General features: G+C 34.1%; 1 protein-coding gene and 2 long non-coding RNA genes across 3 annotated transcripts in view; 2 read left to right on the top strand and 1 right to left on the bottom strand.

Annotated features, from left to right (window-relative positions):
* Positions 1-26,496, top strand: part of LOC143912065 (uncharacterized) — a 569,875-nt gene that overhangs the window by 203,124 nt on the left and 340,255 nt on the right. The window lies entirely within an intron of this gene.
* The window catches only part of LOC143911593 (uncharacterized), an 84,246-nt gene continuing 60,141 nt past the window's right edge, over positions 2,392-26,496 (bottom strand). Inside the window, exons 3-4 of the long non-coding RNA XR_013260582.1 lie at positions 3,367-3,451; positions 2,392-2,582 (exon numbers count right to left, since the gene is read on the bottom strand). This is a non-coding gene — a long non-coding RNA (uncharacterized LOC143911593). The remainder of the gene's footprint in view (positions 2,583-3,366; positions 3,452-26,496) is intronic.
* Lsm11 (U6 snRNA-associated Sm-like protein LSm11) overlaps positions 13,884-26,496 on the top strand; it is a 30,290-nt gene continuing 17,677 nt past the window's right edge. Inside the window, exons 1-2 of the mRNA XM_077430548.1 lie at positions 13,884-14,222; positions 25,847-25,962. Of these exons, the coding sequence (XP_077286674.1) occupies positions 13,934-14,222; positions 25,847-25,962 (405 nt within the window). The 5' untranslated portion in view covers positions 13,884-13,933. The remainder of the gene's footprint in view (positions 14,223-25,846; positions 25,963-26,496) is intronic.

Genomic DNA, 26,496 nt, shown 5'->3' with positions numbered 1-26,496 from the left:
TAAAGAGCGTGTCAAGATTTTCAAACACGGCCTGGTCTAATTGCCGGAAAATGTCGTCAGTGTCGTTGGTACAGTTGGATAGTGGGTCGTCGGCAAGGGCGCTAAGCCCTGCTAAGCCGACCAGTCCGCTCAACTCTGACTGGCTCAGCTCCGAGGCACCGGACATCTGCTGCAGGGCTGCCTGTTGACTAACGTTCACAGCCTCCTGAAGAACAAAAAAAACAACAAAACATAAATCATCGGTCAATTGTTACACCAAGCACAATGTTATCGCGCGCATCACTTTCACGGTTTCCCTTTCAGTTAGATAATATCATATAATTTTAATTAAAATCGAAAATAATCGCCTAAAATGCACATTTTTAATCGGCGTGACGTCACAGGGCAATTAACACGTCGCATTTGAAGAGATCGGCAATTAACGATTGTATTGAATTACTATAATAATGTAATATAGTTGTGAGAAATTAACCATTTTCTATGAATTCTTTGACTTTCTATTTGAGACACAATAATGCCGCGTAATGTATGACTCGTATGATTGATAGTCAAACTCGTTAAGACGAAAGAAACTGTGACGAAAAATTAACTACAAGTCTAAAAAACATATAAGAAAAAGATTTTTTAATCAAAAACATTGTGTAAAATAAAAAAATATATAATTTGTATATACAATGTATTATCTTAAAATGAAGTCTAAACATTATCTATTACAATATTTTTATTCTTAATGACTTTACAATTTTTATTGACATTACAAATCCAATAGAAAAAGTACGAAAGCTCAAAGAAAGAAAACGAATATTAAAATGTATTAAAAGATATGTGAAGTTTACTGAGATAGCGAACTTGTTACACAATATTGAATTTTCGCATAGTGATGAGTAGAGATAGGCGCGGGACGGTGCTTTTTGGACAAAAAATAGGATTTTTGGGGCTATTTTCTAGGAAAGAGAGCAAAGTACAAAGTTAGAGAGCAAAAAACGGTTCACCATTAAATTGAACAATGGCGCGAAGGGTCGCGCCGAAGCTTAGTGACGAGCAAGGTTCGGCGCGACCCAGTGCTATTTGGACAAAAAATGGGTTCATAATTGTCTATTACAATGGCTAACCTTTTTTTTTTTTTGCTCTCTAGCTTTGTATTTGATTGAAATAGACAATGATAAACCCATTTTTTGTCCCAATAGCACTGGGTCGCGCCGATATCTACTGATGAGTATAGGCCGGCGTGACCCTGCACACCATTGTTAATTTTTATGGTGAACCTTTTTTTTTTACTCTCCAGTTTTGTAGTTTGCCCTGTTTCCTGGAAAATAGCCCCAAAACGCTCTCTTTCCTGAAAAAAGTACGCTCCACCCTCGAAGACTGGTGATGAGTAAGAATAGGCGCTAGGGTGCTATTTTCCAGGAAAGAGGGGTTGCCTATGGTCAATTTCTATTGTGAACCTTTTTCTGGCTCTCTAGCTGTGTAGGTTGACAATAGGAAAACCCTCTTTGCTGGAAAATAGAACCCTAGCACCTATCATTAGTGATGAGCAGAGATCGGCGCGAGACCGTGCTTTTTGGACAAAAAATGAGAATTTTGGGGCTATTTTCCAGGAAAGAGGGCAAATTACAAAGCTAGAGAGCAAAAAATAAGGTTCACCAAAGAAATGGACAATGGTGCGCCGAAGCTTCGTGATGAATTATGATTAGAGGTAGGACCGGAAGCGTGCCGTTCTTTGTTTATTGTTCGCGTTGCATTGTTAATTTTTATGATGAACCTTTTTTTATGCTCTCTAGCTTTGCAGTTTGCCCAGTTTCCTGGAAAATAGACCTAAAATGCCCTGTTTCCTGGAAAAAGCACGCTTCCGGTCCTACCTCTAATGATGAGTGAGAGTTTAGGTGGGTTGGAAAAGCGTCATCCAAAGGGGAGATGAACTCACCTGTAGACATGATGAGAGATCCACCATTCTGCCGTCATTGTCGGGGCACCATAGCAATTCGTCGTCGATAAATGGCATCGCCGACGTGCCACAGCGGGGCGGCCCCAGTACATGAGCTCCCGCCACAGTAGATGATTGACGATGACGTTGATTTCAATCAATACTCCTTTTTTATTTTATCGAAAAATGTTTCACCGAATCACTTCACTCAAACTAACACTTTACTGTTAAACGTATACGAAATAATGTTTGTATATTAATAAATATTTTTATTCTTATTTTTAACAAAATCAACGTGCGTATATGTATATGTATATTATGTAGGTACTATTATTATAATTTTTCCACAATTTAAAAATTGTATACTGTATGTGTTGTATAAATATATAGGTATTAATTTTGGCAGTGCGGACGGATATAAAATTTTGTATATTTAATATATTAGATAGATATATGTTTTTTTTTTTCAATATAAAATAATCTTGTTTATCGTTTCTGATGTACTTTTCAGGTGATAGATGAACACATTGTGATGCTTTTCCTTTGTTTTAAATATATATATTTATACTTTATTTAATAAAATTTGAACACTTGATTGTAAAAAAATTCTCGTGCGGGTTATCTTATGACGTGTATCCAACCCTTTTTCAGCAACGATCTGTAACAAATAATCAATCGTCAATAATAAATAATTGATGGTCCAAAAAATAGTTTAGACCTAAAGATAGATACATATATTTTTTATGTCTCTTAGAGATATACATATATGTACATATGTACAATATCTAGAACAGAAATCTGAGCTTTCAATTTTAACGAAATTAAAGCAATCCGCTTGATAAAATATACTAATGTAAAACGGTGATTAAGCACGACAGTCAACATAATTTCAATTACCAATTCATATTTTACGCGATATTTTACGTCATTGCCGATAAATTATTACATTAAATAATTGGCTATGAGTAGAGACCCGAATTTTTTTACCATTTTGCGATAGATGTTAAAAATTCACAATACATTGTACGTATGTATGTATGTAGATGCTAATTTGTAAGATTTTTTCCGCATTTATTTATTTTATTATATTGCAATTGTTAATTGCAATATCTTTCAATTGTATCTATTTCATAAATTTTCCAAATCATGGTAGTAGATATGATCTCTATCTATAGACAATGGATAAAATATATACATATATATGTATGTATAGTGTACAAAGAGGTTTCTCAAACTGTGGCGAATATTTTGGGAAGGAAAATGTTTTCGAAATGAAAAACATTTATTACTACGAATATAATTAATATAACGAAATGGACTGGGAAAGATAGACATCTAAAGCTGTAGGTACATTTGTCATTTAAATTGTTTTATTTTTTTGATTTTTCCAATGTATATTTATATGTATGTATGAGTGTGTTCCAATGTATGTATGTATGTACCTGGCGATATCTCTGTGGATGTCGAACCTCCTAGAACAGATCATGAGGGATCTGTTAGCTCCGACGTCGAGCAGAGGCCGGAAAGCTGAAATTGAAAAGAAAAATGGTTATTAATTTTGGATGTCGTTGTTTTAAAATGAGTGGGAGAAAGCTGTGTGCTCGAGCTCGCGGTTTGCGACTACTACTATTACCACGGTTAAAAATAGTAATTTCGTCGAATCACGCTTTTCTGATATAACTGATTTTGCCGCCGCAGTTACGATCTTACATCACCTGTGTGTATTATATACTACATATTTACGTACAGTGTATGTATGTACAGGTAAATATGTAGTATAGACACGATGCATACGAATCGCAGATCGAAACTTGGCATTCGTTAGAACGCATCGACTACCAAATACCGACATACACTACAATACACATAACTGACGAAGGTCACACTCGAATATGGTTAATTTACTATTCGGACGAGATCTGAAGGTCGTCTACGATCGCTCCACAAACTGTGGAGCAGACACTTTCTATTGATAGATTTGATCATTGAATGATTTTAACTTCATCAATTAATTGATTACTAAACAAATACCAACTGTACTAATTTAATATCAATTTAACAAAAAAATACGAGAATTTAGTTAGGGTTTGAATCTATGTATGTATAAATCAAAACTGGGACAGGTTCACTGAGGAAAGCAAATCAAAAAAGCTACAATGATATCATAAAATTATGAGATTAAATATACCTACATATATATAGTTTTTCAAACTTCAAATTCGTCATTTTAAAAATCAAATTTGTCATTTTACAAATCAAATTCGTCGTTTTACAAATCAAATTCGTTGCTTTACAAATCAAATTCGTCATGTTGCCAATCAAATTACCCGATGTCACAAATATCTGAATTTGATTTATGTACATATGTACCTATACAATATGAAAAAAATTATGTACTAGTCTAAATCCATAGATGTATCTATGGATTAATTCATTAAATACAGCGATTTATGTAATGTAAATCTTGCAATGTATGTCTAGGAAGGCGCATTGGGGTCTATCTGTTAGGCATTCCTGGTATATATTTATGTAAAATAAAATAAAATATGTATGTAGATAAAAATGAATCGATGAAAAATGAAAGTATTTTTTGATTAGCAGGCAATAGTTAATTAAGCACACACTGACCGATAATATATGTATATAATATGTAATAAACTCCTGATAATTTATTTACAAATCAAATTAAACGAAGTTAATGACCAAATAAATATAGGCCTATAATAATTTATAAAACCTATGGAAAGAGTGGGAATCATTGATGTATAATACACATAATATTATACATCAATGGTGGGAATCGACTATATTTCTGGATAGAATCTTGAAACAATCTGGAAAAAGTAGATTAATACTTATTCAAAATTCGTCTGTTCTATAGAAACACATGTACATACATACATTTATAGTATACACATGTATTTTGAATTAGAATTTTTATATAATTAAAACATTCCATATAGAAAAAAGTTTTTCCTTATAAAAATTTTGCCTGTGGTGCAACTTAAGGGTATTTACATAGATTATGTTGTTTTTGACATTAAATAATATACACTTAAATAAAAATTAAAGGTATTCAAAAAAGAGATTATTAATAATATCGAATGAAGGGAGTCTTTCGTTTTAGAGATCTATAAGTATGCCTCTTAAAAAGAGTAAATAAAAGTTAAATTTGGTGTGTCCATAGAACCGTCGATGCAAGAGCTATGAACTGATCTAAATATTTCATAAATTATTTAAAAAATGTGTCTATGGCATAGTAAAAAGCATCAAATAAGACAATCCGAAACCGAATCAAGATAAAAAAAAAAGTATTTTTCACCAATTAGTGAACACAACCTTCACTCGCAATAAAAGAGATAAGCAACGACAATGAACAATAAATATACATAATTTGAAATTACAATAGAAATGAAATAATACCGAGAACCAGTTGAAATGAAAATGCTCATTAACGATGCAGAATAATTACAGTAATGTGTATGTATAGGTATAATAAATAGTATTGCACACATGGAATTAGCATTGGTGATAACGATCGTTCAAAGTACACACACACACACACACACACAATAATAACTACGTACGAAAATCCACGCTCGAGTTAACGTCTAACTTTCACTAATAAGCGTAAACGTACACCTATATGTACAATATTTATGTCGGTATCTAATAGAATAAATATAAGTATTTGGTCCCGTTTGGTTGTACATACGATATTATATTATATGAAAGTCCCGTCCCGGTGGGTGGGTGGGTGGTTCGAGCGCTCCACCTGGTCAGCTTCGGCAGACCGAAGCAGCATCAGATAGAGAGATAGAACCTCCACTGTACTGTTCACCACGTTCACCACTTTCACTGTCCGACAAAAATCCGACTCGGATTAAACGTGGAATGTGCCGTTTGTTGCCGCGACTCCGTTTTACCAACTTGGATCACCTTGACTTTTGACGAGCCACTTTGCTCGGATCGGAATTAGAAGCAGGTGAAATTTGAGGAAGGATTCGCGCATCCAAGTCGATCATAACTAGTCACCGGAGTCTGAGGGGGCCATGTATTGTTCAAAGGTTGTAAATGCATTGTTAAAGGTTTGCTGAACAATGGATAGCACTGTGACTATCCTACCTATAATCATAACACACATGATTGAGAATACTTGACAATAGCCAAAAATTTGCGAGAAATGTCATATATATTTGATTTCTTTGTGTTGACCTTTCTTCAAAGTCAAAAATTGTGAGCTTTGCCAACTCACCAATAAAGCTCATTTACAAAGGTCTACATACTTCTAGTTTTGGTCAATTATTCACACTTTCATAAATACATACATATGTGTATATACACAGTAACGATCCACGAATTCGGTCAATATATGTACATACGTATTATATGTTCAAAAGTATAACTTACTGACCACTCTAATTAATATTTCCATTTAAATATACATATTTATGTTTGGCGAAACTTCAGGAAAACCATTAGCAGCCTATTTTGTTATCATGAATAAGTCAGAAAATCAATCAAATGATTTACAAACATCACTACTGAATAAAATATAATATAAAGAATTTATAAAAAAACAAACATGTGCAACATCCGACCTCCAATTCAAACACAATAACGTCCATTTTAAAAAGTATTCGGCTGAAAGTTCAACATTAAGGTCCTTTACAATGAAATGGCCTTGGTAAACAATGGCAAAAGGTCGAAATAGTATTCCCTTGATTCACCGTTGATTCGCATTCGGTGCATATGCAACATCGCAGAGTGCACTGACCGCTATGACGGTCATAAATCGGATGAATAGTATTCTCGATTTTGTCCATTATTATTACTTTTATTACTATTACTATTATGACAATCATTTCGGTTAAGTAACACGAATGCAACGAACGATTTACGTAATTTGGTTACTGGCAGTGGTACGTAGTAGGTAAATGCGAAGCTCGCGCAAAATGGCGTAATGAGCGTTTAGAGCCACCCAAAGCGACAGGTTAGAAATAAATTAATAATTAACTTTCACGTGAGCGTGCGGTTGCGCAATTATTACTTTTATTATTATTATGATTCGAAAATTAAATAATTTATAAAACGAACGCGTGTAAATTTCACTTTCGTCTCTCGAGTATCATCTCGCATCTCGTTATAAACGGTTTTTTTTTTGTTATACGAACGTTTCTATTATGTACATACATACATATGTATGTATTATATGTTGTGCGATCTGATTAGTATGTTTAATACGAGGCGTTCGTTTTGTTAGTAATTAACCTTTTGCACTCGATTATTACAGATTAATTTCAGGTGTAGTTAAATTACTGGTTGTACAATATTAAGTACAATTTTATTAAAATATTATATTTAGTACGTTCATACAATTATAATGCAATTAAATGAGACATGGAATGAAGTAAGACTTTTAATTTTTATTTGAACAGTATGTACTTATGTATGCAAATTCAATAGAAATTGATCTATTTGAATTAGACATTCTACGATTGTAATGTATTGTAAGCGTGCCAAAAATGGCACGCTAGAGAATTTTATTGCAAAAGTTTATTTAAAAAAAAAAAACTGTTGTAATTCTCATTTTTCAACAATTGAATGGAACTAATATAAAAATAATCATATGTATAATAATATAATTAAATATTGACTAAATGTAGGTTGAAAAAAGTTGATTACCCCTGGATTTGGTGAACTGACCACACTTGTGTGGTTTTGAAAGATTTATCAAACCACCTATGCCACTGAGTTGGAAATATTTTCACGCCATTTTTGGTCAGTAAAAAGGGAGTAAGGAGCAAATTTGAAATCGGCGGTTCTACAGCCTCTCTAAGCCATATGATCATCAATATATCAAATACAGATTTGATTGATCTCTGTATACAGATTTGATTTTAACCGAGGATTGTTCTGGAGGAAAAAGCAATATTTATTTATTTATACATTTGTACATGTACTACGTATAGGAAAAAGTAACTAGTGAAAAGTGTTTGTTTTTAAATATGCAATAATTACATTGTATTAATAGGAAATAAAATTCATATGTCATACATAAATACATTTTCAAATCAATTCTCACATTACAATAATAAATAAGGCATTGTAAGAACAACAACCTGTTCCTAGCTTTTAATATGGCAGAGGCAAACAAGACATCAAGGCCCTCTTTTTGATTTATTATCCACACATACATATATTGCAATATAATATAATATTATTTATAATATTATTATTATATTATAAATGTACATACATATCTACGCATAATTATCATTTGCAACACAATGCACTACTAAAACGATGGATAAAGGGGGTGGGATAAAGGAGTAGAATCGGTGAGAATGAAAGCTGTCATAATTTATAGTCGGTTCGTAATGTAATACTAAATTTCATTGTGTTCGCCACGAATTCAAAGTGCATGCATGCAAGTATATAGATGCATACATATATTGTAGTATACATATAGCCGGAGACAAGTGGAGACAAAGTGGAACGAAACTATAATAATGATCAAAGAAAGCGAACGTGCAAGTTGGAAAGTGCATCGTGTTGCATTATAAACGTCATACAGACGGTAAAATAAGTGAGTGAAATGGACATTGAATATCTATATTTACTTTTTACGATTTTCAGTCTGAGTCGTTAAACGCATGTTGAAACACCATGTTGGTCATAAATTTTGCAAAATTAAAATAATAAATTTAATACATAATTTAACTTTTAAAAATGTTACTATGGGATATAGAGGCCAAGGTGGTTTTAAAAATTTTCTATATTTAACTTTAAATTCGATAGAAATGTATGCCGTTTAAAAAGATAGTAGTTTTAGATGTAGAATTGTAAAAAGACAAGTTTCGAACGTGTATGGGCGAGTCCTTTAGTTTTATAAGCGAAACACAATGCGATTCGCCGCGCACGATTTTGTACTTAGAAAGTGTGCATTGTCAAGAAAGTAACCAACGGCTAGATCTATCTATTTTATAGCGAGTATACATACATATGTATGTGCATATATGTATGTATAAGCACAAACAAAAAAACTAAAGCATGTTTATTCAAATCATTTACAATGCTAGAACATACACGTGCTTGATTCAAAGTGTAAAACTTTATCTTTTTACCTTTTCAATTTGTATACAGCAGCTTCCTTTACTTACAAATTTAAACTGGTTACCAAAAAATTGAGAAAAAAATATCAAAAACATTAATTTGACAACATATTTGTTTATTTATTTATAAAATTATATAATTTTTACGAAAAAAAGCTTTGAACGATCAAGATTCGCGTTCGCCAGAGCGTGGTCGATTCAATACGATAACACGGTGGAGAAAGTTTGCGCCATTCTTTGCAAATTATGATGAAAAATCAATGTTTTTCAAACGTTGTCGTAAAAATTAAAAAATAGATTTGAATCTATACATATTTGAGCTTTTTATCCAATAAAAATAAATATTCAGACAATGCGCTTTAACGTTGAATCGAATTAAACTCTGAGCCACCAATGAAGGAAAACTGTGGAAGTACATATATGTATATCTATGTATGTAAGTACCGTTCGTGTCAGAATACTTATCGTATACGTGAAAAAATCATGACAAATCATAATGAAACTGACAAGAGTCCGTTGATCTTATAATATCGTTTGCAATATCGTAATTAGCATTTTCAATTTTATCCGTGCAATTTGTCCAAACGGCATAATAGCACGCAATAATAATTATTCAGAGTAACCGATTAAATCATTGAAACAAACATGTATATATTATTTAAATGTAAAGCACTTTCACTCTATTAATATTTACATAGATATATTTCATAGCACACAACCTTTTGTCAAACATTTTGAAATGAAGAGGATCAGATATGATAAAGCGATTCGTATTGATTCGATATTATCAGGAAACTTTATAAAATATAATATTTTAAAAATACTAAAATCATGAAAATATTTCGAAACTAAAATATTTATTTTTATGTTATTTTAATGATAAATCTTGTAGCGGTAAAATAATTTCTTCATAAAAATCTATTCGATAATACGTGAAAATACATACATATGTACATACAGTTTAACCATAAATATTGATAGTGAATGTATCAACATTTTTTCAAAACTCAAACCTATTTATGTACACATAATTTAATTAAGTCGTTGAAACTGTACTATACAGATCAGTATGTTAATTTGATGATAGTTAAAATGACACAGCCTTGATTGTACGAATTTGTTAAATTAAAGATTAATTTCCGCGTTGAATTAATTACAATGTCCGATTGATCAAAACAACCTATCAAAATGTATTTAAGATAAAATATAAAAAAATAATACATTTCAATACGTCAGAATATAAACTAATTTCTCAGATTATCACATTCTATGCTAGTGGGGTATTTTTTATATATGTGTATATTCTGAGAAAAAAACAAAGATGTTCGACTCGCACACGTGTACATATGTATGATGCAACTTGACAATGCACTTTCGATTTCTCATGCACTTCTTCGCAAGTGAACCTGAGAGAAAAATGGTCCAACGGAACTGTTAGAATCGATTCCCAGCGTTTGTTTTTGCCGTAGATAATCTTCGCATTGTCAACATCGTCATTATTATCATCACCTTCCGGATGATTAGAATTACAGCAAAAATAAATTGAGTTTTAATAAAATAGTTTTCCTTGAAAATCGCAATTACCTTTGTTACAGTTAGTATGAAATGACGTTTCAAACATCAAATAAATACGTGATATGTATAATTTATAAACAAACATCAATATAGTTTACATCAATATCTTCGGTCTAAAATTACCAGTTGTTGTTATATACATATGTATGTACATATGTATTAAGTTTTAATACATACATATGTATGTATTAAGTTTTAATACATACATATGTAGTCATGGAAATTTAAATTAATGGTAATATATTATTGAGAGTCGCTGATCAAATTTAATACATTTACATGCATTTTTAACATTTCAAATTAATATTCTTAGCAGATATGTACATACATACATATGTTAAATTGGGATGTAAATATTAAAAAAAATGTAAATGAATGAAAATGGAAGTGAAGCAGTAATAATATATATTTTGCACTGACATTTCAGTTGAATTATTATATGTATTATTGCTTAAATGTATATATTGAATATAAAATCAAATTTATATTCCAAATGTTGAATATCTACTATTTTTTATGATACAAACAATAAAAAATGATTATAAATATTAATGACAATGTTAAAATCAACTTTCATATTATTACTTATAGTTCTTAGCATCCTTGGTTTTAAATTTAAAGAAAGTTGGTTGAAAATCATGTAAATTGAATAGCAAAATCAATCCTACGTATTAAAAATATTTTTTTATACTTAGGTAGATACTAATTGTAGCCTATTACGAAAAGAGTGAACAAAATGTAAAACATATAAATGGAAATATACAGAAATAAATATGTATCTATGGATGCGCATATATGTATGTATGTACATATATAAAACAAAATTCCAGCCGAAAATTAAAGGTTTTTTAACATCTTTTTATATGATCCTGTCGATTCTGATTCTACAGAATTCTGATTTTCTGATAGGGATTAAATATTGGAAAAAATGAAACCCGTCGACCGCTTACTCCAATCGGGCTATATACCTATATATATACATTTGTATGTGTTTACATAGATACATATATATGTATAACCATCGTTTTTCCCCCACGAATTAAATTATGCGTTATGCGTGTGTGTCGTGTTGTGTCCGTAGTAATGGCTGTTGAATAAAATAGTATTTAATTCTGACCATTAACGGCTTCGTCACCTTCGCAAAGGCCTTTGAATTAATAAATAAAACGGCAAGGTCTTTCACTTTGAGAATGCTTGTCGCGTAATACGCGCGGCCAACAGGTGGTTTCCAACCTGGAGGACGCGCATCCACAATGGGTGCATCAGAAATTTGGCCACACAAGGGTCAGTGTGGGCGACGTTCAACACGTAAATAATGACGTTTAATTAAGTGACGCCACCAATTGAGTCATGGACTCTACCGCACGCCAAAAGCATGAAACTACGTGATTCTTTCCCTTTCACCTGTACAATCTGAATTCGAGGACAGTGCAGTGGTGAGTGATGTATATTGGTGACAAAATGGCGGAAAAATCCTCTATGAAACAAGATGGCCAACCTTGATCTACTTAATAAGGATCAACAAGGAAAATTATATATTTTAATCAAATTTCCGGATTTTTTGTACCTTAAAAAATGATAACCTCAATATTGGCCTTCAATTGTACTAAAAATTACATAGCAAAAAATGACTTCAAATTATTCAAAGAATAATAATGCTAAGCCTTATAATCTAAGATCATGCTTTAGAGTCTAAATCACAACAGTTTAGAAAATCTAGGGTCGATTTGTCATATAAGGAAGTACATAAGAAGAAGAATTAATTTAAAAACGGTTAACTTTTATAACAAATATAAGCTTACATATTTCATAAGTAAATATAATAATTGCTTTACACGAATAATTACTTACACACATGTATATACATATGTACATATTAACATATGTACATACATATGTAGGGCTATGCTCAGCTAAACGAATAAAACCTAGCAGGTTCTATCCAGTATCTGTTTATATCATATACATACATATTATATAATTATCTATCCGGTATCTGTGCACGGTTATGCATGTTTTTCTGTATGTTTGGCCCATTGCTTTTGTATTGAAAAAATATGTATCAGTGCAATGTATATAATGACGTTTTTTTGAGTCTTGAGTCTTTTTACATATACATACATACATATGTATATTTATAATGAGGGATGTTTTTTTATATAAATTAATTCGAATAATTCAAACAAAGAATGTTTAGGAAACCATTGTGAAAATTTCATTGATCTTGGCTTTGTCACCGAGGGTAACTGCGATGAGTAAGAGCACGCCATGCCAGACTAGTTAATTGCCATTTATTCTGCATAGATAATTTGACGTCGAAGGTTTGCGTTGGCAAGGTGCTCGGCGATATCACGACAACAACAAGGAAGTGCATTTGAAGTCATCGCATAGCGAATGCATTTTTTTTCTCCTCTATTTACACTTTTACGTGCGCTCTAATGCAAAAAACAATAGTACAAGGTACGCGCCATCACGCAATTCTTCGGCGATATATCGTGTCACAAGGAATTTCTGTGTACATATACATGAACTCTTTGTAATATCGATAATGCATAAAAATTGAGTAATAATATGAAAATGACTAAGCTACATTAAGTTAATCTTAAGCGGCAATGAGAGCTTTCGAGAATGCGTGATTCGTGAGCCTTGTATGTAGGTATATATGTATGTATTATGTATATGTAAGATTGCATGAAATCAATGCGCATTGCGCAATATTTCACGAATATTTGCTAACGTCGAATTATTCATTTCTTCGAATAAACGATGACAAGAGTATTGCGCCTCACATTTGCCCTCTCGTATTTAAATGGTTCAGAGGAACTGCAAAATTTTTTTTGTTATTTATTTATTTACTAAGAGAAAAACATATCAAAATTATATAAAACAATATAAGCTATTCTTAGGATTAATTACTGAAAATTTATTAGAATGGACTGTTATATTGAATGAGCCAAGTAATTATTAGCCTTTATATATATCTTCATTACAGTAACAATTGTTACTGTATATTTAATATCGACAAACATTTCGTATACGGTTTACATACATATATACAAGTTATGAGTGTCTAATACACGATTTTATTTATTTTTATAAATTTGTGGTAGATTTGCGACACCCCGGAGAAATAATGAATATAAAAATATATTTTTAAATTCAAATTAAATCCTATGTAGATACGAATGAATACATTTGTAGTGATTTAAATAAATTTTGTGGAGTGCAATATTATATTCGGGCCTGGTTGTAATTCGCGGTGTTACGGCGTGCGTTCTGACAACCGAAACCCAGCTGTCAGTTTGACAGTTGGCGAGCGATGGCGTGTGGCGGGGCTGGTGATTGTCACGAATCCGGTGAAGAAACCGACGACAGCCTGAACTTCCGCAGTGATAAGTTCGACCCTCTGAAAGTGCTCTATTCAAAAAATGTCCAAGTGCCAAATCCTAAAGCGCCAATTTACGACAATCTCGCGATTTATGCGTCGAAACAAAAACCACGCGAGAGAAAACAGGCAGTCGGTAAAACAGGCGCCGTCCCTACCGGTCCGAAGCTCACCGAAGAACAAGTTGCCGCCAAAAACAAAAGCCGCTTTCTGCCACACCAGCGTAAGGACGAATTATATTTATTTATATTTTCAATCGCTTTGTAGTCCGTTTTTATTATCGACACATGAATAACAATCGACGTTGCAATTTATTACTATAAAGCTATGAACTACATTTTATCATTTCCATCATATGCCTCATTACGATTTTATAGTGATTTTAAATTTTATAATATATAATGATTTTGTGAAGGAAAGCGCTTGTAAAGCAATAATTGAAATAATTTGCATCTCACAACCGCCATAATAAAGGGTGATTATAAAAGTATTACATATATGTATGTAAAAACCTCACTTAAATCCTTAATATTCTTGGAAAAGTATTATCAATTATTAAGGTAAAATAAGGCATTCATTCCTACATTAAAGATTTTACATTTATACCAACTGGTTTTCGAAATCAACTAACCAAACCATTCTAATCTGACTGAAAGTTAACGTAACCACTTTAAAATTAAAACTAGCATAAAACATAATAGTATTGTTCGTTTCATTAAACTTAATCGAAAATTAATGGTATTCAATATTTTTTATATCGAATATAATATGTATTTTTTTGTATTAATTATGAAAAAAATCGCGAACCAAAATCGATCCACGGATCTAAACAACAACACTCTTTGAAATTTCGGGAACCAAAATCTTTTCTTCGAATGTCGAATGCCACACTAAAATCTAACTAACCAGAAAATAGTTTTGGCTCAGTTTAAAAAAAGATTCAAAGAAATCGCCAAAACAATAAATCAGGAATACATAATACATAATGCTGGATCAAAATCAAACCAACTTTTTTTTTTATTCTTATCTTCATTTACGAATTTTATTCGAATATAATCATCGTATAATCATGTAAACCATATTTTTAGATAATCGAATTAAAAAAATGAATATAAAAAATATCCTATGCGTATTTTTCACATTCAATGAAAGTAAAAGTAGATGTTTTTAACGGATTAAGACTATTTGCGTAAATAACGAACCACCGCCGCCATATACGTATATAAATTGGACCGTTAGTTGGCAGCCACGACATGACAATACATACGTACATACATAGGTCCTACTCGTTTTGCAAGAGCAACACGCTGGAACTGGTCCTGAATCAGTTTTGGGTGTGGGGGGGCGCCTACGAGACAAGTCGGTGTTTAGAGGTTGATCATCTTGAGGTGTCCAGCGGCATCAGCAGAAGCAGCAGCATCAGCATCAGCATCAGCGATCTGTTGGAGTGAGCGAGAGAGGCAGAGCATCGACCCACCTAACCTAGGTCAACAGCTCTCGCGGCTGCGGCTGACTGGAACAGCCATTGCACTCTCTCCGTACAACCAACGCGCACACACTGGTACATCCACTTTCATCGCATTATTATTGTATTTTATATGTTTTATGCACACTTGCTGATTAGATCGACACGCTCTCCCCACCTATTGATCTTCATCACCGACGCTATCTTCGATCTTCCATATTGTTTTTAATTTTGCAACCAGATCGCCCTTCTTTCAAATAGTGTCATCAATAATTCGAAATAACGGATTCGCAACCAAAAATCATTCTAATACATACTAAGGGTGAAATCAGACAGCGGTGAATGTGGCACGTGCTTTTTTTTAGATAGTTGACATATATGTACATATAGAAAAATGGGTAACCGTGAAAAAATCGAAAATGTTCGTTTACTATGCATACATATGAAAAACGGTTAGTACATACATATATATATATATCAGTGGCGTGCGGTAAAACTCTCTCCCCCCCGTCGTACATCCTCACTTAATTTGCGCGAGCAGGATACAACAGGAACAAGAGGAACAGGCTTTTCCTCCCGTATCCTGCGCGCGCACATTAAACAAGGCTGTGGGACACAAAGAGAGATACTTTCACCGCATGCCACTGATATATTATATTTATTTATTTATTTTATTTTATTTCATACCAGGAAGGCATTACAGGTAAACCCTAATGCGCCTTCCTGGCCAAATTACAAACAATACAGCATTTTTTATTATATACATAAGTCGCTAAATTACGAGACACTGACTTAAACTCGACAATTAACGAGACATCTATGAATTGTACATACATTTTTATTGTAATATTTACATTAATCATACTCAAATAGTGGTGACATAGTGGGTAGGAAGGATTTTTAATCGGGAATCGTTTCAACAATGAAATCAGAGAAAATTGGCAAACTCTGATAGGAAACGATCAACCAGGAGTCACAAATCCTGGTCTGACCAGCAGCATTACAGATATACTCAGAAAAATTCTTTTCAATCGAGGTCAGCTCAAGGGATCGAACTCGGCGCCTCTCAGTGTTAAGCAGAAGCTTAACGACCGAGCCACATATATAGAGGTAGGATAGTCACAGTGCTATCCATTGTTCCATTGTTGTAAATCCTTTGTAAAAAAGGTTCGGCAAACCTTTAACAATGCATTTACAACCTTTGAACAATACGCGGCACCTTCTGGGTCCGGTGACTAATTATATATATGTACATAGTACCGTTTACCATGCACCCTTTTTTTTTGATCTTTCGATTTTCGATCTTTGCCTTCCGATATTTGCTTTTTCGACCTTTTCACCTTCGGTGCCGTGAGGTAGACCCAGAAAAAATATGACGTTCATGGCACGCGTGCATGGGATGGGATAGTCCTTTCAAAACGACACATTCGACCTATGTCGTTGAAATTGTATGGTAGTATTTATCCTTGCTTGACAGTGATCGATAACGGTGTATCCCATATTCGTTATCGATCACTGTCAAGCAATGATACAATTTGCCCGAAAATGGTCCAAAGGGTCGTTTTGGTATAGATGACACTGTCAAGCATGAACGTCACATTTTTTCTATATGTTTAAAACTATCTAAAAAAACACGTGCTACATTCACCGCTGTCTGATTTTGCCCTAAATCATGCAGCTAATGCTAATTTCCTATTTTTGGAAGGCCACGTACGGTAGACGTGGTACCTTTCAAGTTGTAATCGTAAAAAAAGAGGTATATAATTTTTTTTACTAAAATAGTGTTCTGTCGCTAAAATTCAACGGTTTATTTTGGAGGGGAAGGGGAAATGGAAATAGCCACTCCTGTTTTCCGTTACAACTTCCGAGCGGTCATACTCTTCTTTCCCTCCTCCGTACGACAAAAACAAACAATATATGAATACCGAATGCGGATCGAAACGTCAGAGGCCAAGCGCAAGTTATCGAACTTTTCAGAACAACCGATAGGCGACTCACTAGGCTAAAAGCGGCTCGTTTCTTATCCGGTCTATACTTACTCCCTTCGTTAAAAAATGTTAAAGCATCAATAATTTTAGTACTAACCAGCACAAGCGTACGATGATATGAAGTTAGATTATAACTATACATAGATTATTGAATGTAGTATGTACATATTCATATCATCATCATCTACAGCCACTCGCCATCACTGCTGGATGAAGGCCTCTCCAACACGCCTCCACTCGTCCCTGTTTTGCGCAACTCTCATCCATCTCACCCCACTAATTTTCCTAATTTCATCTACCCATCTTCCCTGCGGTCTTCCTTTTACCCTTTTGCATTCTCTCGGATACTATTCTAGCACTTCTTTTGTCTACCTTTCTTCCATTCTTCTAGCCACGTCGACCGCTCTTTGCCATTTTAATCTCTTTACTCTAACCAACTACATATGTCCACTAAGCTTGTCATACTTCACACCAACGTTTCGCTTCCAGTCTTTCCTCGTTATGCCGAGCATACAGCGTTCCGTGCTTATTTGAGTGCATTGGACTTTGTGTAGCATTTTGGTGTTCAATGTTCAAGTTTCACATCCATACGTCATCACTGGCAAAACGCATTGATCGAAGATATTTTTGTTCAGGCAGGGTGGCATTTTTGATTTAAAAACCGCATTCATTTGTCCAAATGCACTCCACCCTAATTTCATACGTCTCTTTATTTCTTCTTCTTTACTACCGGACATGTCTATTATTTGACCTAAATATAAATAATAATTTACTTCTACTATTTTATCATCTAATGAAATGCTACCAGGCATGCAATAGCTATTGAATATTAGTTTGTTCTTATCTACGTTAATTACATATTCATATATTTAAATGTGTATATCCCTGTCAACCTGGTATTTATTCGTATGATACTCGATGAAATTCTCGTCGGATCTGATTTGTCATAAATAAGGGCGATTTAAACATAGTTGCACAAATTGTTTCGGAGATAGTAATTGAACGAATGAACATTCAAGATCCAAAGCTTTACTATTAAACTACAATAAATATTAAATAGAGTTTTGGAATTAAAGGCCAAACACGCAGTGCGGGTGTTTCTACCGCTCGGTTCAGCGCGATTCATATGAAAAACGTTTCAGGTTGAATATTATAGAAAAGTCAATAAAATGTTTAATATTCGCAAACGTTATTACATAGGTATGTGATTTTAATGATGGTATACAATTTTAACGTCCTGTATAAAAGAAAATCGTAAAATCTTAACAATCACTTAAATTATATCAATAAGCTGCTGATTGGGCGTGACGATGCACTGATTTAATGCAAACTATTACACCCATGCAAAAGTTTAATGGTATTTTTTCTTAAAAGCATTCATGCGAAATAGTACCCGGTAGGTACTTGCAGAGTATTGCTGAAAAAAATGCTTACCGTAAGTTTTTTTATTGATTAATTAAACTGCGAGTTTTGGCATCGATAAATCTTATTTCAGCAAGATTTCTCATCGAAACGGTGAAAGGTAAAAGAAAATGTAATTTTCTTTGAACATTGAACAACGTTTCGTTGCACTTGCAGAATTTAATCTGTTGCCATTTTTGTACGTTTTTGCTCGTGTTTAGATCGGATGACAGTCGGAAGTGTATTCGCGTCTAAAAAATAAGCACAACAATGCATGAAGTGACGATAAGTCACGACAATTTTTATGTTTAGTTTCGAAAGTGTGCAAAAGTTTTCGCAATCGCGAGCAATCGTGCTTGAAATGCCTCTGCGATTTTTTTTTGATAATAATTTTATTTGTGTATCGAAATGATTCGATTTGCTGATTTGAAGACCGCTGTATAATTGCCAAAATTTTTTGAAACTGAATAATAATTTAGTAAATGAATGCTCAAGGTGAATTCATAAACCTCACGGAATTTATTTTAATAGATTTAAATTTTATGCGACTTGTTAATTATATCAACATTTATCGAAACATTTTAAACAATAAAAATAAGCAATCCTTGAAGGGGGATTCATTTTAAATTAAAATAATTACAATAAATAGAAAACATTGTTATTTGAACTCTTAATACATAATTGTAATTCAAGCTGATTATTCCATCGGGTTTTGCGAATTCATCTGATTTAACTGTCGAAACGTTTCTTCAGAAATTGACTCATTCTTACCTAAAATTGTAAATAAAATTGTATCTGACTGTAATTTAAATATACACATATATGTATATTGTATATTGAATATATACATACATATGTATATATTCGAATTTGTGTATGATACTATGATAATTTGAGGACTTGGCACTGTGTTAAAATTTATGTAAAAAATCACATACATGATTCAAAAATATAACCTAGAAAACATAAATTAAATCGTCTTTGTGTAGGTTTTAGCGGCCTTTTTCGTACATAACAGACTGAGCTAAGAGCTTTAAGAAACCTAAACTTTAATATATTGTATTAGAACAATCTATGGTCCGACGATTGTAAAGTACAAACCCAAAAGTCCCAACACTTCTCGCACCAGCTCAACAATAAAATGAATGTATATTTATATCTCATAGATATGTATGTAATGCAGTTTAATAATATTAGAAAAATATATACATATATACATACATATGAAGGTGTGTACTGGTTATTGGAAACATTTATTTTTTGAACAATTATAATGTGGTGAGCCGTAAACGGTAAATAGCCGCATGTCGCCGCCGAGCCGCAGTTTACACGTATAAAAAAATATTGTTGAAAATTGAGCATTTGTATTGTACGTCGAACCGGGAATGAGGTAGGACGCGTCGTTGACGGCGCTACGAACCTAGCCTAACCCCGTATAACCTTTCAACTCGACATCCCCAAGTTTCATCCACCCCCAGTCTCCCTTGGCGGAAAATCGGGTACACGGGTACGGAATATCCTCCCTCCGACGATAGACAATTATTGTCTGTTTGTTGTTTCGCAGGCACGCGCTTTTCGCGTAGGGTCATAGTTTGAACTCCGGAACTCACCCTCAACTCCCCCTCCCCTCCTCCCCCCACCTCCAACCCTTCACCTTTGCGTGGAGGTCTTTGGAAGTGACGCGGAACCGAATTTCACCTTTATTCCGTTGTTTACGAAGTATTTATTTATACTCGCCGTTCTGTCCGTCAATTACACTGCTTTCGGAGGGTGGGGGTGACGAACGACCCCAGGCGACCGCTCCAGGGTGTCTGACCGCAATAAAATTGTTTCGTGAACTGCTTTGATATTCCCTTTCAATTAATTAAGACGTGTTTTTAGCCCGTTTTGTTGTATACTGTTAACTACAGAGAACGTCAATCTCTGAGGCTTTCTTTTTTTTCCACATTACAACACAATACAGAAGTACTGTTTAGATGGTTTTATTTTATTAGAGCAATTAACGGAAGGTTTACGATTAATCAGAGAACTGTTGGCAAAAGATCTTGAACGCGTAAAGCTGAACTGTCTGATTCATTAATTTAATAATACTCAAGGGCTTTGATAAACCCGCTACCTATTACCAACTGTTTTATAACTACGAGTCTACAACCGATAATACATATGTACATACATAAATATGTATGTTGCGATCGAGGGCGTGGATCATTGCAAAAAGTGCTTGAATTGAATCGCGGGTTCGAATCCCCACCCTCTTGACGCTAATTTTTATTATATGTTATGTTACGTTAAAAAAACGAAAACATAAATTCGCCTTTAAATTATATAATTCGAGCTTTATAACGTACAAGCGGAATACCTCGATTAAATATATAATAAATATTTCCCTTCAGATGACTGTTTATGGCAACATATAACGCGGCGATTCTCAATTTATTGTCTTTTTATTATTTTTGAATTGTTTATTCAAAAAAAAGTATTAATTACATAATTAGAATGTGCATACATTACAATAAGCGATCAATCGTTGAACGATTGTCGCGAGTATTTAAACGACAAAATTATTTTTGTTATAAATAATAATGGTTTATCTTTTGAATAGTTATATTTTACTATTATTTATATTTCATTAAAACTGTAAATTTTCGAAAATAAATAAATAATTACTGCCACGTAACACGTTAACGACCGTCACCATCGACACGTGTCAAATTCATATCGCGTAAATAATTAAAGGTATTTCGGATATATGGGTATTTATAACGCACACACGCTTGTCAAATTACAGGCGTCAAAATGCCTGAGACCCACCCCATGGACGCAGGGAGGCTCAAATTTAACAAGAAAAGGTTAATAAACCTAGTGAGAGGAGTGGGTGGCGAGAGTGGAACAGCGGGAGAAGGGTCGTAGAACTCAGACGTCGAAAAAAGTTTCCTGGTTCAGGGAGGCCGTAACCGAGATACGACCTTGGACAACTGGGACGGTTGGGTGGAAACCACCCCTTCCCTTTCAGGGGTTAACCACCCCCGGCCCGACCAAAGGGAGTCTGGTGGACGACCCTAGACGAGATCAAATTTACGTACTGTTGCGTTCGGCTCAATGGGGAATTTCGATGCTTTCAATAGTGTATGTAAGTAAATACACGTGTACGTCAATAGTTTGACGTAATTTACATCCGCAGTTGGATGGGTTCTAATTGTGCCTAAACTGAGTGAAGATTTGGCAAGGTTCATGAACCCGCGCGGCGTTGAGAACGATATTTTCCTTAAATTGCGTGTCATTATTTTTAAAAATGCGTATATGTATTTCGTGGAGAATTTTTCCGTATTTTTCGAGGGGGTTGATGACCGAAATTCACTAAAATCCAGGCATACTGATATCGCTCTGAATAGAACACAAAAGCAGAATGTTTTACGAAGCAATTTCATCCTAACGATTGCGATTATCGAATTAAAATACATAGATATATACATACATATTTGTAAATCGGTGGTTCTCACGTGAAATTTCATCGTCTTATTGGAAATAATGTACATACGTTGCAGACGAACTATGAAGAAAAATTTATTTATTTTTTTCGGTTTCCTTCGAGATTTCATTTCGAAGTATGAATCGATTCCCACTCTTATTGATGCGTTCATTTGAAAACCACTAGCTCTAGTGGATGTCCTACATTTTCTGGAGTGTAAATACATACATATATCAGAACTATTATAAAAATACCTATGTATAATATATGTATGTATGTTGGTTGTTATTTTTTTGAAAATAATTCAATGAGAAAGTATGATATAACAGGTATGATTTCAGACACGGGGCCCCTCGTGTAGTCCGGACCCTGGAACTTTACCACAGTCCCCCCCCCCCTCTTTGGCTCTGTATATATATATATATATATATATATATATATATATATATATATATATATATATATATATGTACCAGGAAGGTCTTACAGGTAAACCCCAAATTATAAAGAAATTTTACTTTTTAATCTACGGATAAATTTGTCAAAAATTTTTGCAGCATTTTATAAATCAGCAAATTCGAGATGCTGAAAACTCGAACTTTGCGAGAAACAGGACAAGTTTGCCATTTCAGTGAAATCACCTAGATTGGCAAAATCCGACTTTGGAGTCACATATCCAAGGTTTGGCCAGCAGCACATTCAGGGATTGAACCCGTGACCACAAAATTGAAATCATTACACGCTAACTATTGATCTATGCTACTGGCTACATATTTACATATAATAAATAGGAATGAAGAAAAGTACATACATATGCACAGTGGTGTAGTGCTAAATAAAAAAGTACCAGGACGGTGTTTAATTTTTACGACACCCCTCGGATTTTTTCGCTACTTAAAAAAATGTATCCTAATATTGGTAGTACGAATATTTATAAAAACATCAGATACTAATTAACTTGAAAAGTCAATCAAAATTATCCGAGTACAGCTTATTATTTTTTGCAATATAATATACAGTTTTGAAAATTTTGTTAGATGATTCGATTTCGGCATCATTCAGTTTATAAGTATAATTTTTTCAATGGGTTGTTGTTGGGCTGCTTTTAAATTTTTTTCTGCACTCAAATGGGCATTTGAGTGAGGATACGAGGTCGTAGTCACCGAATGTTAAACAGAGAGTCTGCTCACAATATTTGGTATACAAAATTTTATATGAAATTTAAGCAAAAATATTTTTTAATTTTACTCGAAAAACCAGGGCGGCGACATGGCTCAAAAAAAAGTACCAGAGCGACCTGGCCTGACTACAAAACTGCATATGCACCTCAATTGATTAATGTCGATTGAAAATTGAATATGCTATTCAAATGTAACTTGGTCGTCGGAAAGGTTCACGCTTCAAACCCCGATGAAAATTACAATCAAAGATTTACATCGCACCCTGAACTACAAATTACTACCCCGCACAATTTTGGTTCTACATACACAAGTAACTTGGAGCACTTTCAACAGGTGAGGCCATGTGCGTGCGTTACGACGGAGAGATTGCACTCACACATACTCACACACCTGCATAAGCGTGCAGATTGGACGTGTGCGCGTGTGCAGTGAAAGCACCTGTTTTCTCCGGTGCATCTGCACGCTGCAGCCGATGCACCGCGATGCCTCGGGGTGAACGCACGCCAGGGGGGAGGTGCGGGGCGCGGGGTCGAGTGCGGGGGTCGACGACCTAAGCGACCGCCGAGACCAGGGAATTCCTCGCGGGGGCGGAGCCCCACCGACAGGGGCCCCCTCTCGGCCACTTTCTTCTGTGGAAAAAGGCGCCAAGTGCATCCACCGATGCCAATATCTCTCGGTGGAGTAAAATCGAATAAAAATGCTATTCACGTACGTACCTATGTATGTACATATGTGCATATGTAGGTACATATGCAGTTGTGGATGTCGTAGACTTGGCGGAGACGCGAACGCACTATCGGTCAAAACTCTATTGATACAATATTTACATACATATGTACACGTATCGATACATATTTAAAAGTTCGTGCGGTCTGAGGTAGTTCTTTGAGTTTGAATGTGCCGATGAAGTAGGCCGATTTTGAAGTGTATCATCATTTAAATTACCTTTCTACTTGATGCAACCCTCTTCCATTTATCCTCCTTATTTTCCTTTGCATGCATAAATAATCTCGGGTACTATTATATTGACTTCGTCTTAGTAGATAAGTATATATGTATGTATGTATATACACCTATCTACACCCACCGGATTTTCACCCTGTCATATCAAAACCCACACTTTCCTCTTTCGATGCCTTCTTACTTTTCTACAAATATAATATTATTGTACATTCATTTATTATGTAATTCGTAAAAATAACTGTTAAAAATTGGAGCAAATAATCTAGCACAAGTACAAAGGTATATAGGTATCTAAATAAATATATCATATTTTTAACAAGCTAGTTTATGAAACAAATACCACTTAAATCAGATGATGACACTTCTTATAAACGTCGATTTTTCACTTGAATTTTTGGCACTAGAACCAATTTACAAACATTCATTTAAAATTTATCTCATATTATCTTTTTTTTTGAAACATTGTTGCACACTAATTCGCATAGATGTATTATACTTATATATGTATAAACAATGAAATTTTAATTGATCCCAATTAAGTTTTTACTCGATTAAAATTAATTTTACATTGTCGTTTTGGTTTTGGTAGAAATTGAACCTAACTGACCTTTCGCAAAATAGATGACGTAAGTTAAGCGCTCGGTGCAGTGAACGGCCGTTCGACTTGGACTTGCGTTTCATAATATGTATGTATGTAATTCTTCCCGACCATTGAAGGAGCACTTCGGCCCCATAAAAATATGCAAATCTATAACTGTTCTTCTCGCCAGCCCATAGAGACCATTATTTATTGCAGCGTTTTACTATTCACTTTGTTTCTACGCGTCTGGCAAATAAATGGCAACAGGAAATCGATATTTCCATATTCACACTGCTCTTTTTTACCTACGGAAAATTGCTTAATTTTCACACTTAATTTTGAAATTTTTTGTATAGATGTATGTGCGTTTAAAAGATTTCACGGTTGCCATAATGCGAATAAATTCGTATATCTATAATATAATATGTATGTAGGTATGAGAGTGCTTTGAAAATACCTAGTCGTAGAACAGGATTGGCGAGATTAGGTACACATAGAAATGCATTCCAGTACGTTCTTCTATTTTACTATTTAATAATTTTATAAAGAAGCAATGCTTATTAGAATTTCTTCTTTTTAATTTTCTATGTACAATATTTCAATTCCAATCATCAATTACTAAACTTTACATTTTTTGAGAGTACATATAACGTTTAAATTACGTATAGTAATAAATGTATTGTGACTCACGGTTCGTGTTGGCAATAAATAATTGGTAGTTTCGATTAAATTCCTCACCTAAAACAAACAAAAAAGTGTAACTAAAGATTAAATTAATTTTTCATTGTTTTTACTTCTAGTTCCGGTGAAAGTCGACGTCTTCCACAAAAACAAAGATATTTTGGACAAAATACCGAAATGGACCGGTCCTTTGGCGGCGCTCAAAAACTGTCTCAATCAAAAAATCAGAATCAAGGTAAATGTTTAGATGTTGCTAAGATCTAGATCTCATTCGGGAAAACTCTTAAAATGTTTCCATTAAAACTATGATTGGTTGATTTCAACCATTATAAATCATCTGATTCGCAAACCTAGACTAAGACACTGTTCAGGGGTAGGTTTTATATACATTTGTAGTAGTGTATGCTAGCACGGAGAGACGATTGAACATTTAATGGGTTTCTCGCCAATTGTAATAAATACCCGAAGACTACATACATATCCGAGGTGCTGGTGCTATTTTTCATTTCAGACTTCAGTGGGTTAATCGGTATGTTTTAGACGATCGTAAAAGCAGTGCAGTCCCGGCCGATTCGTCATCGCGTGTCCAATGATTTTGAGAAATCTGGTCTTCTCGGGCTGGTGTCGGTGATAAAACAGTAAAGAGAACCAGCGAAGAAAGAGGCGGAGGAGGAGGAGGAGACAGGGCGTCGCCCCCAGATCTGAAAACGGGCGCCGTTTAACGGCCGAACCGCAAAAAGCCACACCACGCGGAAGTTATAACGACACC

This window comes from Arctopsyche grandis, chromosome 5 (genome assembly GCF_051622035.1).
Source record: "Arctopsyche grandis isolate Sample6627 chromosome 5, ASM5162203v2, whole genome shotgun sequence".
In the NCBI taxonomy this organism is placed as follows: Eukaryota; Metazoa; Arthropoda; class Insecta; order Trichoptera; family Hydropsychidae; genus Arctopsyche; species Arctopsyche grandis.
This window is presented reverse-complemented; position numbering and strand designations above follow the sequence as displayed.